The 19,421-nt window shown below is 36.9% G+C and overlaps 1 protein-coding gene across 2 annotated transcripts in view; it reads left to right on the top strand.

The window, feature by feature from the left end:
• ITGA1 (integrin subunit alpha 1) overlaps positions 1 to 16,398 on the top strand; it is an 80,071-nt gene extending 63,673 nt beyond the window's left edge. For both annotated transcript variants that reach the window (XM_083817662.1, XM_083817661.1), the window contains exons 21-30: positions 861 to 941; positions 2,852 to 2,928; positions 3,818 to 3,907; positions 5,100 to 5,202; positions 6,187 to 6,300; positions 7,963 to 8,067; positions 9,138 to 9,242; positions 9,984 to 10,076; positions 11,511 to 11,627; positions 12,350 to 16,398. In XM_083817662.1, coding sequence (XP_083673788.1) covers positions 861 to 941; positions 2,852 to 2,928; positions 3,818 to 3,907; positions 5,100 to 5,202; positions 6,187 to 6,300; positions 7,963 to 8,067; positions 9,138 to 9,242; positions 9,984 to 10,076; positions 11,511 to 11,627; positions 12,350 to 12,394 — 930 coding nt within the window. In that variant the 3' untranslated portion in view covers positions 12,395 to 16,398. The remainder of the gene's footprint in view (positions 1 to 860; positions 942 to 2,851; positions 2,929 to 3,817; positions 3,908 to 5,099; positions 5,203 to 6,186; positions 6,301 to 7,962; positions 8,068 to 9,137; positions 9,243 to 9,983; positions 10,077 to 11,510; positions 11,628 to 12,349) is intronic.
• The last annotated feature ends 3,023 nt before the right edge of the window (positions 16,399 to 19,421 follow it).

Below are 19,421 nucleotides of genomic sequence, written 5' to 3'. Positions count from 1 at the left end.
CTTATTGCTAGGGAGATCTGAGGAAGTCTTTGTATCAAGACAATTTCACTGTTCTGACATCATCTCAGTTGATTGTAAAAGATTCATTGAGAGTGCTGTCCTTGCTTATACCTCTAAAAGAATGCACTTATTTTGACCTGACTATGGCATAAACCTCTGTTAATGACTGACACATTTCACAATGCCACTTAGACAGTAAGTGGCTGCATCTCAGATGAACGTCAGAATCATGAAACATCTCTACATCTCTCTCTAGACGCAGAAATGCCTCATTATTCATCAGAATGGCTCCTGTGCCTCCAGAATTCTCCTTTTGCACTGTCTTGCTAGGGAGGCATAATCAGTGCCTGCCTTATCACAGCTTCATATAGCATCTTCAAGCTATCTGCTTCTGCATTCCTCAGTAGAAGCTCTGAATTCACCATAGCTCAGGTGGAAATCATTTGAGAAGTTTGTTTTCAGTCAGCAGTCCAGATGCTGCACACTGAGAGAAGTCAGCTGACAGCTGAATGACGTTTTTATTGCTAAGTTAGGAATACATTTACAAAACTATGTGTAAAACCTGTGTACTTATATCCATGTTGATCTATTAGACCCCATGACTAATTTGGATAATGTCCAGCTTGTATATAGTAAGTACTAAAGTTCAGTAATGGAAACTAACTGATGCAAATGTTCCTTTGTGGAAATTGTTTTGCAGAAGTTGTCCTGGTTCTGTCCCAGCTCAGTTAAGGCTTTGACTCTGATGATGTTTTAATAATGAAAAATTACAATGCTGTATATGTTTTATAGCCCCTTGATGCTTAGTCAAAATTTAGGAGTTAGCACATGGTGATAATTTCACTTTCTTCTTTTTTTAGGATATACAGAAAGATAGTTGTGAATCTAATCACAACATCACCTGTAAAGTGGGATATCCATTTCTAAAAACTGCAGAAGAGGTAAAAATTTCTCCCACATGCACAATTTCCTTGCTTCGTGTTATCCTAAGGCCAGCCCAGTCACTATCACTTCTGAATTTCTTTTGTCTTGCGTTCACTCAAAAACTTGTCTATGCACATTTCCTAAGCTGTATTTGACATGAATTTCTCTGATGGCACTCTCCTCTGTGGCAAAATCAGAAGGCAGAGACACATAGCAAGTACACTGAGCCAGACATGAAAATATCAGGTCTTTGGTACCTATACAGGCAGCTGTGGTATGTAAGGAGGTAGAAAGTGCATACTGCCGTCAATGACACTAACAGAAGGCAAGAGCACACCTAGCTAGAAAGATCTGTCTCCAAATGCATAGGATATTGTTTTGCGTGTGTTATAAAAAATATACTAAGACATCAGACACTGTGACTTTCCAAAGGTTTGAGCCTATGACTTTAGTAATTTCATATAAAAAATGTAACCAGCTGTTTGAAAAGAGGGTAAGCTGGCATGTGGAGATGCTAACCTGGATCTGCCAAAGCCAAGCATCAAGGTTTCACCCATGCTCAGTGGAGACTGAGAGGCTTTTCCAGCAAGCGGTCCACTTAAAATCAAGTACCAGCTTGAATCTCTCTAGTGATGAGTCTGTATCTCAAGCTAGGAAAGAGGAGTTTTAGCTGAACTTAGCCTTTGAAAATATACATCTAAGCCTCACTGAATTAGTCTAATATTGATCTGGGAAATACCATATTGCAAGCAAGCAAGACAAACTGTCTTTCCTGTTAGTTTCTTGTCTGTTCCCTTATCATTATCAGGTCTGTTCTGCAGATGCATAACAGAGGGAGGGTCAGGAGTGATGTCCTCTTACATTGCCTCCAAAACACAAGCTGGAACAGGTACATGGGACTTTCAGGAAGTCAATGAGTGGTTATTTTCGTGAAGCCAAATGAGCATACTACCCAAAGCCAGTGCCCACAACACTCCATCCCCAGATTTTCTAGTTTTTTCATTTTTTCTTCTTTCTTTGTCAGTATGTATGTAGCTATAGACCCCTAAATCTATAAATTTAATTCCCTCCTTTGCATTTGAAAATTAATCTCCAATTCACTGATATGCATCCTTAATACATTCCTTTTTAAAGTCTCTTCCTGAGTTTATTTTTAATATGAAGAAATATCTAAGACAATTTTCTCTGTATCACTTCGTAATAAAGATTTGTAACCATTAAAGAAAAGATAAAACTCTGAGCTCAAAAGTCCTTACTGTGACAAACAGTAAAACTTTGGTTCGTATAAAAAATTTACCCTATTCAGTGCGACTTGTTTGGGATTTGTTTACAAATCTTACATGGCACCAAACTGTGTTAGGTTCACCCTAGATAGAATGAGTGTGGATTTCTTGAGAGACCTAGTAGCCATTTATTTACACTGTAAATTCTGTTCAGAATTCTAGTTGTTTCATTATATATTAGGTGAGTTTCCAGAAGCCTTCTTTAGGCCACTCATCTCCGTTGCAATTACCAGGCTTTTATGCTTTGTTTCTTCCTCAGTGGAGAAAAAAAAAGTGTTTCTTCCTCAAATATATCCAATTGATAAATTGCTTGCAAGAGCAATAGTTTTGTATTAAGAATTATGTAGCTATGTATTCCTAATATACTATGTGTTAAGACTTACAGAGGCTTCTCAGCTCCAAAAATTTGATGCTCATGTTTAATAAGTGATAACTTATTTCTTTCTTTGTTGGGACAAATTCAAAAAAGTTGATTCCTTCATAGAAAAGGGTTAAAATATTAATAAGGATTCCGTAGATAAAAGTAGCAAAGTTTTGCTCATTTTTCATCAGTCCAAACCTTATTATTATGTTTTTAATTCTTTTTTTTTGTTAAAAAAAAAAAAAAAAACTTTTTAAAATGTGCAATGTATTTCTCCAAACAGATTTCCTTCAAAATATCATTCCAATTCAACGCATCATATCTTCTGGAAAATGCCACTGTTGATGTATATGCAACAAGGTTAGTTCCAATTGTTGCTTGTTTATCTTGTGATTTTATTTAGGAAACTCTAGAGCTTTCTGTTTCATGGTAAATCAAGGATGACATGTCTAAACTTAGAAGTGGCTAAACAGTCTGTAGAGCTGGCAGTTTTGCAGATGTACTTTGTCTAGCAGAGGACTTAGTGTACTAAACAAATTGCTGCTTGTTTCTAGATCGTGTAAGTCACAAATGAGTCAGAATTCACAGTAGTTTTCTTCTTCTGCAGCCTTATTGTATGCTAAACAGAAAGTTCTGACCCTCAAGGCTGTTGTGGTTTAGCCCTGGCAGACAGCTCAGCACCACGCAGCCACTCTCTCACTCTTCCCAGGTGGGATGGGGGTGAGAATCAGAAAGATAGAAGTGTGAAAACTCATGGGTTGAGATAAGGTCAATTTACGAGGTAAAGCAAAAGCCACGCACGCAAACAAAGCAAAGCAAGGAATCCACTGCTTCCTGTTGGCAGGCAGATGTTCAGCCACTTCTTGGAAAGCAGTTCTCAAAATGCGTAATGATTTCTTGGGAAGACAAATGCCATCACTCCCAATGTCCTCCCTTCCTCCATCTTTTCCCCCACCTTTTATTGTTGAGTATGACACCACACGGTGTGAGACAACACTTTGGCCAGTCTGGGTCAGCTGTCCTGGTTCTGTCCCTCCCAACTTCTTGTGCACCCACAGCCTCCTTGCTGGGGTAATAGTAATTAATTGGAAATACATAGGTTTTTTTGTAATTAATTGGAATGTAGGTTTTCACACCCAGAACTGTAGGTATTTCAATTTCTTCATATCTCTTGGCACCTGGTAGTCCTGTCACATGTGCAGATGAGTATCAAGGTCAGATATAAGTTGTATATGTTGTTTTATTTTAGTGACAGCGAAGAACCACCTGAGACCTTGGGTGACAACAGAGGACAAGTTACAATTCCAGTAAAATATGAAGTAGGATTAATATTTGTAAGGTATATATGCTTCTTTGTACTTCTGTTTGCTAACATAGTAAATGGCCAGATGTTCAAAGACAATAGAGTATTGCTTTGTTCTTAAGCTGCACGCAGTATCTACAAGCAACAGCTTCTCATGAATAGGAAGAACAAGCTTCATTGAAAGAGCAGGTATAGGAAAAGATAGGGATAACAACTCCGTTTTGCTGCAGCTCCTTTTTATCTATTTAAATTCAGTCTACAACTTGCAAGTACAACAGCAGCTTTTGTTGATTCTTGTACTTTGCCCTATTCATTCAAAGGCATTTCAGGTACATAAGAAAGAAAACACTTTCAGCTTCCTGGCAGCCACAACTTTGTATTAATGTAATGTTGCATGGTGTAGTGTCTGATCTCCAGTTTCAAAAATTAGCCTTAATTTTAGATTCACATAGAGTTGTTTCTATTAGTTCAGATATAAGCTTTAATGCAGGTCTTATACAGTACTTTCAGAAATAGCTGGAATTCGTAGAATCATAGAATCATTAAGGTTGGAAAAGACCTTCAAGATCATCTGGTCCGACCAACCCCCTACCACCAATATCACCCACTAAACCACATCCAAACTTTCCTTGAACACCCACAGGGACGGTGACTCCATCACCTCGCTCAGCAACCCATTCCAATGCCTGACTAGTCTTTCTGAGAAGAAATGTCTTCTAATTTCCAACCTAAACCTCCCCTGGTGCAACTTGAGGCCATGTCCTCTAGTCCTGTTGCTAGTTATCTGCAAGAAGAGGCCAACCTCCAGCTCCTTGCAACTTCCTTTCAGGCCATTGTAGAGAGCAATAAGGTTTCCCCTGAGCCTCCTCTTCTCCAGACTAAACAACCCCAGCTAAATTCCATCCCTGTTAAATTCCAGTTAAATTCAGTTAAATTCCATCCCTGAAAAACATCATAAATACTACCAGTAGAATTACAGGGCATGGTGTGCATGTGTAAATTCATTTTGGATGCATTTCAAACGTTCAATTCTTAGAATAAGGAACTGCACGGGCAATATTTACTCATTTCCTTGTTTTAACTGAACACAGCGTTTGAAATGTACACGATAAAAAGTGAACACTTCTCAGAAAATTAGTAGAAGCAGCAGTGCGCTTAACAAAAATAATTCACTCACTACAGTTTTTATGAAGTTTTGTTCTTACTGTTTCTGTTTTTAAATCTGCAGTGTTTTCAAAGAACACCATGTTATAATTGCTGCAAATGATACCATCCCTACTGCTATTAACACAACAGAGCAGATTGGGGATGAAGTTACTCTGCATTATAGGGTAAGACACAATTAAAACTATATATATTTTCATTTAGTTTGAATTAATCAATGTGATAGCCTGTTACTTAAGTAGTTTCATTTTATGCAATATGTTAAACCTTCTACATTGTTTAACAGTTTTTTTCTTGCTTGCTTTAGAATAAAGTGAGTCAGAGGTTCTCAGAGTGGTCCATTTCCTGTGGAGTAATTCCAGTGGGTTTTATAGCTGCTGCATATGCTAATAAATGAGAACTTGGCCTACGTCCATTACAGTTTAGAACAGATATTTCCAAAATCCGGTCAGCTCTGAAAAAAGGCATATGCCATGCTCCAAGAACATTGTCTTCACAATGGAATGAATACTGCAATCCAAAATCACTTGGGAAAGATATGTTATGGAGTAGAAGCCCAGTCTCAAGTTGCAGTAGGACTGAATTCAGTTAAACTGGGAGCATCCTTGTTTCCCAGTGTCAAATCCAAAGCTGAACAAGAGTCCCGTATACAGAGGATAAAAGTCTCTGAACCAACTTTCTGTCTGTAAAAAATGGGCCATGGGAAAGGCCCATTGTTCTTGCTCTCAATAAGCAACAAAGGCAAAAGTTGTTATATTTTCTATCCCACCTACAGTGTTTTACTTGACTACTTCTTTTAGTCTAAAATTTTAAATCCAGTAATCCTGAGGCTTTTTGTGTATGTTTTTCTAGATACTGTTCAATCTCTTTTCAAAAAATGTGTTCTCTGAATATGAAAGAGAGCTGGTGGACTGCAGAGCATACCATTTGTGATCTCATAAGCATAACTTATCTCTGCAAGCAGTTTACCACAAATGAGTGGTCAGGAGGGGTAAAAGTAAGAGTTCATCATACCACTTTTTGTGTGACAGACTGTAAAAATGTTTAACAAAAAAAAAAGAGAAGAAAAATATAGAGAAGGAAAAAAGCATAATTAAAAACCAATAAAGTAAGGAAAGTACTAATCAAAACATTTTTCTTGTTTCTTATAGATTGAAAAAGGTGAACACTTTCCAATGCCAAACCTTACGCTGCAAATCCTATTTCCCGATGTAACATCTTCTAAGAACACTCTTCTCTACCTTACTGCATTGTCACATTCCCAAGTAAGCTAGTAATTTCTATTTTTATTATTATCTTAACTTTTAAACTTTTTGGTGTAAAGAACTGCAAACATTTTGGGTTTTGTATTACTTCAAAGTAGATGTTGCTTGTAGTCTAAAAGGCAAGATGGTGGTGTTTTTAATGTTTGTGAAGGTGTTCACAGGAAGACAGAAATGCAAATTTTCTTAAAAGCAAATAAGCAAGTGTAAAACAACTTTGAACAATAATTGGAATATAATAGTTTTAATATGATATATTGCCATGTTATTAGGAGTCCAGATTGAGATACGAGGGACAGGACTCTTTCTGAGCCGCTGATTATCTCCATTATTAGCAGTGCTTACTGATAATGCTGTAGCCCTGCTATTTGAATCTAGAGCTCAGTCTTCTGTACAATCCTCTTCTTTCTGTTACTGAAATTAGCTTTCCTGTATATCTGCTCCCTGGCGCTAGCAATCCTCTGGATTCTTCCTTGTCTGGGGCACTGTGACATCTTGAAGGGATAGTAGGTCACACCTTTCAAATGCTCTTCACTGTAGTCCTTATTTGAGGGTAATTAGTTTTTCCAGAGCAGCTGGAGGATACCACAATTCCAGCAAAACAGTAAAACTAGAGCTATATCAATAATGCGACAGCTGAGCACTAAGTGGTGACCTGAACCCACTTTTTTTTTTTCCTTTTCATCTTTCCCTCAGAACCACACCTCTTCCCAAATATTTCACTTAGGTGTAAGGTATTGCACCACTGAAAAACAAGATGAATGAAAGGTCTAAATGAAAGTTCAAGGTTCACTTTAAAACAAAACAAAATCAAAATATTTCATGCTTAGAATGCAAAGAAGTTCTGACTTTTTTAATTTCTTCCCCCATTATTTTAATTGCTAACCAGTGACCACATTTGACCTAAGCTTACACATGCATTCACAGATCTGAATTTTCTGTGGGTATAATTCATCTACTGTTAACTACACCCTAGTGATAGTGGTGTGCCAAAGTGCACTGCAGAGGATTGCAATCCTTCTTCATTGTTGTAATCCGAAAGTAAATATCCTGGACTGAAAAAAAAAAAAAAAAGGAGGGGGAAGGGGTGGACTCCAGGAGAAAGCTCATCTCTCTTCCCCGCAAAGAATTTCTCAGTTGCCTTTGAAGGAGTCATGAAAGGCCAGTAGTACCGCAGCACCTTCCCCTCCTCCCTGGGCGGCATAGCAGGAGCACCTGAAAGCTGCACTTAACCTACCTGTCTGCTTGCTAAGGCAGAAGAGCTGTGGGTCCCCATGCAAAAGCTATTTAGCTCCCTTAATAGCCAACTCTTGCTGGTTCATGAGGCGGTCAACATACAGGAAGTTCTTGTTTGCTTCTACAGATGTTTAAGTAGCTGGATAGAGCTTAGGTTAAATTATCTCATAAAAAGCTCATTTGTTGCTTGCTTAATGATACTTCAGTACCTACACCATCTGAACTTGCTCTTCTGCACTCTTGCTATATGAAGTTTTATTGCATTTTGCTGCTTGGTACAGTTAGTTGATGTTACTAAATATTATTTTTTTAAAAAATAATTAAAAAATAAATATTTTTAATGTTGTCTTGTTTCCAAGACCTTTTATTAGTAATAAGTTGAATATTCAAGCAATAATATATATATATATATTTTTTTTCTGCTAACAGAATGCCATCTGCCGAACTAGTTACCCTGTAGATCCCTTAAAAATCAGCTCTGGAAAACCGTTTGTGTTGCCAAAAATAAAAGAACCTACAAAGGATACAATTATGGTAAGCCTACCAATAGTATATATAATTCATCCTAGATATTAATCTAGGTCTTTGAGCTGAGTATTTCTACAATTAACATACAAAATCTTCTCTCACGCTGCATCCTATGGAAAATCAGTGTGTTTAATAGCCATAAAAGGTATCTTTATGTAGGACTAGCTATGTGTTTTATTATTTCCAGCTACAAAACTGTATGTAGAACTGAACTCGTGTGTTTGCTTGTTTGTTTAATTCAACAGTACTTCTGACAGCTGAGTAAATCTCACCTTCTGTATTTCCATTGTAATTAGCAAATTATATTTTAAAAGCTTGCAACTTTTCAGACATCCAGTTAAAAATACTTTCAAATACTACCCATCCAATCTGACAAATTTTCTATGCAACTGGAAGAAATGTAGTTGCTGACCCAATTTGGAAAGGACTAGCCTCTCACATTTAGACCGAAGAGTTGCAAAGTATAATTTTGCTGATGTTGTTACATTGTCATGTTGAGGGGAAAGCCATCACACTACCTACTCAGCAGAGAGGTACAAGTTGAATTTCTGGCATGAGTGAAACTGCCAAGAAACAAGTGCTCTGCCGTGTTTATCATATATCCTTCACATGGATGATAACTGTTCAGGCTAGCACATGTTTCCAAGCCATTGAACATGTCTGCTGTTCTCCAAGCCCTCCTGCCCTGTTTGAAAGAATCATCTTTCCACAAAGAGAAATGTTTAAGAAACACTGTAGAGAAGACATAGGTGTGTTGGCAGAAAACTTCCTGCAGTTACAGGCTGTGCCTCGTTTAGGGAACTCTAATGATGCCTTTTGCTGCGTAGCTACAGAAACTGAGATTCCTGAAGGCTAAGGGACTGCAAAAACTGGGACTGTTCTACCACAGCATGAATATCTCAATTAATTGCCTACTGCAGTGTAGTTTTTGCATAAAAAGCCCTAGTAATTTATACCAATCTTGGATTGATATCACAGCAAGACTATGATTTGCGTACATAATAAGCTTAACTGTTTTTACTTTAATAATGTGAAAAATCTGTTACTATTAATTCACGCTGTTGACTTTTAAACAGGACTGTGATACATACAGCTGTGCATCTATTAACTGTGCCCTGCTCCCATCTGACATATCACAAGTGAATGTTTCATTAAGAGTGTGGAAGCCTACTATCATTAAAGTAAGTAAATCTCATTTGGAAGTTTGAAAATCTTAAGCCACTCTCTTTAATGTTTCTTGAACTTATATCTTTAATATTTTTTAACTCTGCATGGTCCTCTGGTATTTTGAATTTTTAATCTCGCTCTTTTTATATTTCTGCAAAATTAATTTCGATCTCTTTTATTGTCTTTATAATACTTAAGATGAAATTTAAAACACATTAGAAAGACAACCCTTACTTATTCTGTATCGATGGTCTTTTTTATTAGTTGGTTAACCATCCACAAATTATAATTCAGCAGATGTAAAAAGGGATATATAGAAACATATTTTAAGTTTTAAACTGGAAAGACTTCACAGTTCTAGAAAACAAATTTTGATCAGTTTTTGATACTGAGTTGAGTTCCTGGTTTGTGGCTTGTCTTTCTATGAAAAATAACAGGACAAGATAGGAGATACAGGAGAATTTTAGAAAGCCTGAATCTGTCCCTGTGGCCAAAGTACTATTCCAGGATTAAGCAGTATTTCTTTGAAATCTCTGATCTCTATACTTTTAAATCTGTATTGCTGTCTTGCAAACAGTGACGTGCATGCTGAAGGTGTCATGCACAAGCTGCTTTGCTGACTTTCATAAATACACCTTTTCAGCATCACCCCCAAAACTTTAGCATTATGTTTTGCTCTTAGCCTTCTCATTTCTGCAAAGCTTTCTGCTTCAAAATACCTAATACAAACCATTGACATTTCTTTCTTATTCCAGGCAACTATTCACAGCTTAACCCTTGTTGTGAAAGCCTTACTTAGGAGTGAAAACTCGTCACTGATTTTGAGAAATGACCACCAAAAACTAGAGGTAATAACATGATAATTAATGGATTTACTCTTCATAGGATTTATTCTGCTACTGAATTATTCAGTCATTCATTTCTAGTGAATCGATCGCTATCTGTTGTAGTGTACTATCCTACTCTAAATACAAGTAAGTGATTTCACATTACAGTAGAAAATGTCAGAATTAGACAGCTAATTATACTGAAATCCTGTTACCCACCAATGTACCTGGGTAAGAAGAAGCACTATCTAAAGTACTTCTGCCTGATGCAGTATAAGTACTTCCTGCATGTGTGTAAATTGAAAGCATAACTAAAATTATTCTTTTAGTGAATTTACAGTATTTTTAAAGCTGTCTTTGGTGAAGTGATCCTACTTTGTACATTGTATTTTCTTTATTATTCCTTTATTTATTATTTCTTTCCACTCCATTAACCAAGACATATATTTGAAACAGTATCTTTTATTTTCCAGAAATTTTCCTGGTTGTTTTCTTGTATGCTGCATCTGAAACAACATTCCACTAATGAGTTCCTATTAAAATCTATAGTTGTTTATTCATGGGCTATTAACAGGAACTTGTATATAATGCCATAGCAGAGATATCAGATACAAAGAGAAATAAATGTCTTCAATTTCTTTGATTTGCTATTTATCCTTGAATACATTTTATTCCAAGAGAAATTCCAAGAGGTTTATAGTGGCTAATGCACTGCTTTTCTGTGATGACTTGTACATGCAGGGGTTTACTTACTACAGTGTACATTTTTAAATGTTACTATGTTATTATTGTTAATATCCCTCAATTCATAACAGTGTAACATACAATGAGAATTAGATCTTGTGCAAAATATTTTTGGGATGCAGATCTCGAAAGTCAACTATTAAATGATACTATATCCAGGCATGTCTTTTAAGTGACAGGTTGAAATACAATCCTGGAGCAAAAACACATGTGGGAGGCTTGTAGATAAAGAGTAGATAAAGACATAATTTCAAGTTGAATATTTGTGTTCAGCTCTTTAATGTTTTTGAACTGTAAAGTTGTCTCTTTAATAAACTCTTAAGTTAAAATAATTCAAATTCACTGTATCATCACTTCCATTTAAAATTTGAATGTTCCATATTTCAGTTCAGTTTACACTAGCTAAGCCTTCTTAAAATTAAATTAGTGTCCCCACAGCCTTTCATACTAAGCTTGCTAATCACTGCCATCTTGCAGGGAGGCATGCATTGAGTGATGAAGAATATACTGAACAAAGTCCTTAACATTCATTTCAACTATCCATATTTTTGGTTCTGAGTTCGTTATAAAAATGACTACTGACTAATAGCAGGGCCATTCCTCATGAAGTGAGACCCTGGAAAATCAGTGCTTACTAATAAAAGTCATGCTGCTCTGTTGTTATTTTAGAAGGACAAGTTATTTATTGCTTACATTCTGAATGCTTTGCAGACCATGATTAAGATTTCCAAAGAACTCCCACCTGGTTCAGTCCCCCTCTGGGTTATCCTCCTGAGTATCTTCGCTGGACTCTTGATTCTTGCACTGCTTATATTTGCTTTGTGGAAGGTAAGCTGCACATTCGTCTCTTCATGAAAATAAACAAATATACTTAACTTCTGTGTCATGTTCTATAATCACTAGAACCTCATGGACACTAATATTAGCCAATAGGAAGAGTGAAATCTTGTAGAAACGACAAAATAACTAATAACACCACATTCTTCTGAAGTGTGGCATGCTATGCTTTCTGATTAAAGCCTGTAGTGCTATATACATAACTATGTGATGGAAAGAAAATTTAAAAAGAGATTTTAGTACCATAAGGTTTTTTGCTTTAGCTTTGGCTGGATGTGGCCAGGTGTTTTCTTTGTACACGGAATGCTAGGCCCCTGGTGTAAGTATTGCCACAAGTGGGCACTCTTCTCCAAGCTAAATATTCAAGTTATATTTCAGTTAGAAAGCTACAGTTTATAAATTTCAGCATGCATAATGCCTTGAAAAAATTTGACAAGCGTAAATTATTATTTATTCAACTGAGTACCAACTGTTATTAAGCATTTTAGTCTGTGACATTATGTGAGAATAACAATGATTCAGCAATCACTCACTGTATATTTTCCTGGAACGGAAAACCTAAAGGGTTGTACTTCACTGATAAAATATTAAATGACTTTTTACTGCACTGCAAGTGTGAAAGTAGTAGTAAGAACTTAGAGTATGAATGCTACCAATATGCTTTGAGTTGTATGCTTTGAGTAGTTCTTTATTCGTGTTTTTTTCTCCTGCAGGCTGGATTTTTCAAGAGACCACTAAAGAAGAAAATGGAAAAATGAAAAAAAAAAAAGATTTCTTCAGGTCTGCCTCAAAAATGTGACTGTAAAATTAAAAACTTAGATATATATGCAGTGGCTACAATGTTTTCTAAACTCTGGTGCATTTAAAAGACAGCAGAACGTCAAGCAAGAAAATCAACGGCACAGGTGAATGATGCAAAGAAAGAATAAACAGCCTTATGTCATTTTGTGATACTCAAGGACATACTTTCACGTGTTACTCATTTTTGGAGAGTAACTGAGTTCAAAGATTCTAAGTTTTTTAATACGAAAAATGCCTAATCATATTTTTATATGCCTATACATGTGGAATCCTTTTTCATCCCACATTATGCAACAAGTCAGTTTGTATGTAGCAGTCCCACTGTTTTTATCAACTTATGATTTTCAAAGGGAAAAAGTGTTATATTCAAAATTTCCTCCCTTTTATGGGCTGTCAGTTCACAAAGCAGAACATTCAAACTTCGAGAATGCACCAAATATTGTATGGCAACTGAGGTAATGAAAATTCAGAAGATAGAAGCACCTGCAGAACCTTGGGTGAAAATCACTGAAATTCCTTGGACTGTTCTTTCAACTATTTTAGTATGTCCAGCTGAACCCAGGATACTCCAAGAAAGAAATTTTTATTGTCAAGAGGACCAGTAAAGATAGATCCATTAAATCATGTAACTGTTTGAACATCAAACAGATTTTTGGCAGACCTAGAAGTGTATGCACAGAACATTCAAGCCCAACTAATTGCACACTGTACTCAAATAAGCAGAGGCACAATTGTGTCTGCAGATTGAAATGTCCATATTTATGCAGAAAATGTTTAGAGGTACCCTGAAAGTTTGACTCTTGCTGTATATCTTGGAGTAGCCAGGAGGGTGCTTCATAAACTGTCACTGTACATTTGTTGTGTAGCTATTTAATCCAATGAGTTTAATGTGTACAAAATAATAATTAACAAAAGAGCACAGATAAACTTAGCACTGGCAAGCTTCTTCTAGTAGTGCAAGTCGCACCTCATCTTTGTTACTTACGAGTTTAAAAAGGAATGAAGAATTTCTATACTAAATAAGCACTTAACAAATGATGTTTATTTAGTGTCAAGGATTAAAAGTTTATATAAGAATACACTGAACTGTAGATAACAAAAGATTTCTTTAAACCTATTTAGACTATTCAGCTTAACAGGAAACTTCCTCCTTTCTTCCTTCACACACTTGTTTTCCTCCTACAAGTATTTCTCTCTGCAGCTCATGGCTATACGTTGTCTGTAAGAGCTTCCTACTTTACTTGCAGTCACACAAAACTAAGTAGAAAATGGAGGCTTGCAGGCAAAGTGCAATGTTGTCTCGGCATGATATGACTCAATATCGATTGCCAATATATCAGAAAATGTTGAAGAGCACTTCTGTAAGATGTCCTCATTTGCGGAAATGCCTTTGCCTTGCCAAGGAAACCAGGATAATTTGTTCCTCTTGTTGGTACAAATTTCACTGGAATGAAAAAAAAAAATCATTGCAGTTTTCAAAAGGTTTTATTTTATCAGATACGCTCTACTGACTTTATAGTAACAGCTTAAAAAGCAATAATATATTTTATAAAGATTTTTTTTTCTTTTAATACATTTAATGAAGAGTTTTTTCTTCTTTAAGAAGAGACCATAGTTTGGGTTGAACATGCTGGCAAGTATGACTCTGGAAATGTGCCAGAAGGTGCTTCATTGTTTAAAAGATGCTGTCACTCTTAAGTACCTTCTATTTAGTTCCTAAATTAGAGAGTAGTTATTGAGAAAGGCTGAGATTTATGTTAATGCAGCAAGTAGGATTACATTTGAAAGTGTTTGTAATTTCTCCTTCTGCCTGTGGGAAAGGTGATTGTTTCATAACAAATGTTCTGCTGAAAGCAGCAAGACTCAGAGGAGAAGGCAAAGCACTCTGCAGGAGCACTGTGAGGAGCCTGGGAGAGCCACGGAGTCAGTGGGCTTGCTTGCTGGGCTCATCTGCATGTCTGCAAGCATGCCTGACCCCAGGGGATACAAGATGTGCTGCCCTGGTTCTGAGCACAGAGTAAAAACTTGAGTGGAAGCAAAAAATGAGGCAGAAGAGTTGTGGGAAGATCCTTGCTTCATATATCATGTGATTTAAACTGTCCTCAGAGGAATGCAAAAATCCAGCTGCTGAACAAAGATGATAAATTAATATTTGCAAAGGTGTTTTCAGTCAGTGTGAGATGCAAGTTTTATTTTTTTATTTTTTAAGTATAATTTTGCCAATTTGTTTGAAAGAATTAAATGGCACTTGTCAGCACAAAATCTGAATGTCTTAGAATTGTGTGTTTATTTTGTTTGTTTGTTTGTTTTTTCCTTATAGTATCTCTGTAAAGACATAACAATGCTATTATCCTAATATGGTTTTGTGGAGGAACAATTATGAAAAAGTTGTGACTCACCTATGCACACATACAGTCTATGGTAGTAAAGGAAATACTTGTATTTATTATTATTCACCCAATTTGTTAACCATTAGGTCATTTTTCCTGGCTTCATAAAATTAATCACTCTAAGTTAATTCAAGTCACACATCATTTTTATGCAGCATACCTTTTGTTTATTTCACTTTTTAGTTATGGTAATCTGATAACCAATGCTTTGTACTTTTTCTGATGATATGTCTTATTTTAAAGCACCAGCCTGTTTTAAAATATAAGTCAATAGAACAGTCTGTTTCCCTAATGCGTACACAAAAATATGTATCTTATCAATGCAAAGTATGTTTGAGATTGATGTCCCATTGTTTTTAGCCTGCTTTGCACTGGTAAAAACAGTAGGAAGCTTCTTATAACCACACTGCTATTCTGTTTCTCATGATGCATTCTCCCTTTTCACATTTGACCTATTATCAGAAGCTTAATTATAATATCTATTTAAAATATAAGTATGTAAAGGGGATACCACTGTAGCACATTACTCTTACACAGGCTACATTAGTGAAATCACTATTTTTATATGTAGAATCTTTCCACAGCACTGCAAGAGCGGTATTTTTACTGCTTCTCACTATATACAGCAGAAAAGCCTACTGAAATCACTATTTCCAACATCAGGAACATCTCATTGAAATTTGGCAGGCACCAAAAATATCAGTAAAGCATGTAATCTGTTTTATTCCTACAAAAAGACACATTAGGCTTGTAATGTGATTCTAACTACTAGCAAGCTAAACATTTTTGTTATTCAAATAACAGCCCATAAAAAATATAATAAATTGGGTGTATAACCTGAGCTTAAGCAATGGAAGGAATCTGGCCCTGGCCTGTTCCTAATTTCAGCACTGAAGTAGCTAACGTTAGAGCAAGGGAATGGAGAATCTATGTTTCTATAGCATAGCACTTCTCTGGAAAGGACTAAAAGCTTTAAAACATTGCTCCTGCTTCAATCCGAGGCTGTTCTAGAGGTTGTCAGTCCCCTATATGATTTTACAAGACTTGGCAAACAGCATCTACGTTAGAGCAATCTCCCTGAGCTGCTGCTTATGCCACTGTCATTCTTGGTCTGTATCTTGAGCCCTTGCCACAGATACCAGCCACTTTTCCTGAGCCCATACCTGAGATCAGTAGTACACTGCCTGTGCTGAGTTCTTTTGGGCACAATGTACCTTTTAGGGCTTGTGTCAGGGCAATCTACCAACAACTGGAGCCAAGTGTTTTCATCTTCTCGTGGTAAAGAGAGGCTGGACAGAGGATCAGGCTTATCTAATGAATTCCACATTGTCTAATTGTTTTATTTTCCTGGATTAACTACTGTATAGATGATCCAATTCAAACAATAAATAAATAAAAGCAGAGCAAGAGAATGAGAGTATACCTCTGTTAATTATGCCTCTTAACGGGAATCGGATGGAATTTTGTGTTAAAGAAAGAAATCACAGCACTCTGCACACTATTTTGTTTTTCCTGTAAAATTATTCCATGTGCTTTATTGATTTAAAAATAAAATAAAAATCTAATGTATGTACTTTGTAGTTTGTTTGACTTTCAATGGTATAAGATGCATGTGAAGACATCCCAGTACCTAAAAACTACCTAAATCTGTCTACTTGTCAATAGAAAGCTATTGCAGAACTAAGCATCCTTGCCCAGCATAAAATCAAGGAAATCTTGAATTCTGTCAATCTCTCAGAAGGTTGCCATGCATTGTACGGATTGTGCTTGTAGCCACATTTAAAAACTTTTCAAAGGACAGTAAGAATTTCTGACAGATTTGGTTTCATGACATTATATACAAAAAAAGCTGAAGATATATTCACTCCTCATAGAATCATAGAATGGCTCAGGTTGGAAGGGACCCTAAAGATCATCTAACTCCAAACCCCCTGTCATAGGCAGGGATGCCACCCACTAGATCAGGTTGCTCAGGGCCCCATCCAGCCTGGTCTGAACATCTCCAGGGATGGGGCATCCACAGCTTCTCTAGGCGACCTGTACCGGTGCCTCAGCACCCTTCTACAGTGGAGAAATTTCCTCCTAATGCCTAGTCTATCCTCCTCTGGTTTAATCTCCAGGCTGAACATCCCCAGCTCTTTCAGTCTTTCTTCACAGGAGACGGGCTCCAGTCCTCATCTGTGATCATCTTTGTAGCCCTCCTCTGGACCTGCTCTGACAGCCCCACATTCTTGTGCTGGGGGCCCCTGAGGTGAATGCAGCACTGCAGGTGGGGCCTCACAAGGGCAGAGCAGAGGGGCACCATCCCCTCCCTCCACCTGCTGCCCACCCCTCTGTTGGTGCAGCCCAGGACGCAGTTGGCCTTCTGGGCTGCAGGCACACACTGCTGGCTCATGTTGAGCTGTTTTTCCACCAGAATCCCCCAGCTCCTTCTCTGCAGGGCTGCTTTCAATGAGTTCTTCTCCCAGTCTGTCCTCAGGTCTGGGATTGTCCCAGCCCAGGTGCAGCACCTTGCACTCATCCAACCACCCTTGCCATCCAGTAATTTCTCTACAGAACTTACTCCTGTGACCCAAATATTCTGTTGTCCCACATAGAAATGATGTTCACACCTCTTTCCTTATAATATAATAACTATTTGTATCAAAACTTCCTAAAAGATAAAGATTGCACTCATATCACAGTTAAATTAAAAAAAAATAAAAAAATTACAAAACACATAATGACTTAACTGTTATCAGAGACTACTCTGATGGTGAGTCAGAATCCTGTAACAGCAACATCCTGTCCAGTCATAGGGGATTGCTTACCAACAGTCCTACTATGTATGTATCTGATAATTGGAGTTTACTAGGCATTTTCGATGGGAGTACTTCAGTGAAAATCAGCCGCTTGTTTTTTTTTTGTTTAAAGTTATTTCCAATGAAATTAATAATAATAATAATAATAATAATAATAATAATAATAATAATAATAATACGGCTATAGTCCATTTCACACAGCAAGGTGTGCAATATTATAGAGCAGTTGCACAGAAGAGGACTGCAACTAATAGTATTTAGCAGAAGCAGCCCTGATACTTCGGATTCTGAAAGCAATAGGACTTCATGGAGCATGTGTGATTTGAGCCTTGTAAGAATAAAATTCCTTTGCAACAAAGATTAAAGTACTACTGAAATTTTAGTAACAACTGGTTGCTCAGAAAGCACAGCTAGATTCTTTTTAAAGAATTCATTGATAAAGTGAGCTCTCCTTGGTGCAGTCTTGTTTTTAATTACAAAACCTCAGAGCCGATATCCCAGAGGTGTTTGACTTCACTTCTTCAGTCAAAACAAAATAAAAAATAAAAAATAAAAAAAAATAAAAAATAAAAAATAAAAGGATGAATAAAAGAATGACCCCCAAGCTTTTTTTTCTTGGGGAGATATGTTGGTCCTTCACTGCTTTGCCCCTTATGCAAAGCACTCCTCTGTCTTCTTTTCTCCCTCCTCATGTCTTCTCAGAAAAGATTGACATTCCTCAAGGGCTCACTGAATGTTACACTGCGTACGTATTTTCAAAGAAATGTGAGAAGGAGCAGAAGTGCTTGAAGTGTATTGCACATTTAGATCTAGCAGGTCAGTTAGCTTGGCAAACTTTCTTCTTTCTGCACTGTTCACTTTCAGAGGTGGCTATTGTGAAATCTGGCTTCTCAGTTATGGTTCAGCTTGATTTGGAACTGGGAGTTACTGAGTATTTACTGCAAATTTTCATTTATCTGGTTCATTATTATGTATGGTTCTTAAGGCTTCTTCACGTTTACTGTGCCATTGTTACTCCTCCTGCAGTAACGAAATAGGATTACTCTCTCCAGTGAAGTATCCTTCATGTGGTCTTATGTTACGGAGCCTTTGCATCTTATCAGAAGATCTCCTCAATTTATCCTAAAAAGGCATTTGAAGTATTGCAATTGTGGCAGTCAATGTAGTCTGAGAAATATAATTCATTTTCCTTCCTTTTGGGGAACTGTATACATGAACCTTGCTGAGTGTCCTCATCTTATGGCCCACATTAATAGCCACTGATGCTCGCTGTTGTTTGCCTGCTCATAAAACATCACTGATAAGAGTATATTTCTCTGGTCCCAGACATTTTATGTATGCCACTACAGATGCCAGCAGGTCTCAGACTGCTAGGGTTCAGTTGAAACTTCCCTCAACACTGATCCAGAAAAAGCGCTCTGCTGATACCAGTGTTGTGAGTTTAGGGAATCTCGCGAATGTCAGAAACTACTGAGTTTAGGTTTTTTGCCATTTATCTGAGGGATCTGCCATTTGAGGATCTCAGATCAGAAGATTAATTCAAAGACTCTGGCCTCCTTTACAACATAAATTCCCAATATTTGAAAAGATCTCCATAGCTATCAGCACACAAGCATTGGCAAATATAGCTAGAGAGCAACACGTGTCTTATAAGATACATCTGCAACACATTTTGTTCTTTCATACAAAGCACCTTCAGATTTAATCATTTTTGAAGGCTGGCCTGTTTGCCAGCTGAGACTTTTTCTTGTAGGATGATAAGATTTTTGCAATCTGATAAGGAATAGTTTTGT

This window comes from Anser anser, assembly GCF_964211835.1.
Source record: "Anser anser genome assembly, chromosome: Z".
Classification (NCBI taxonomy): domain Eukaryota; kingdom Metazoa; phylum Chordata; class Aves; order Anseriformes; family Anatidae; genus Anser; species Anser anser.
The sequence above is the reverse complement of the archived record's forward strand: the minus strand, read 5'-3'. Positions and strand labels throughout refer to the sequence as shown.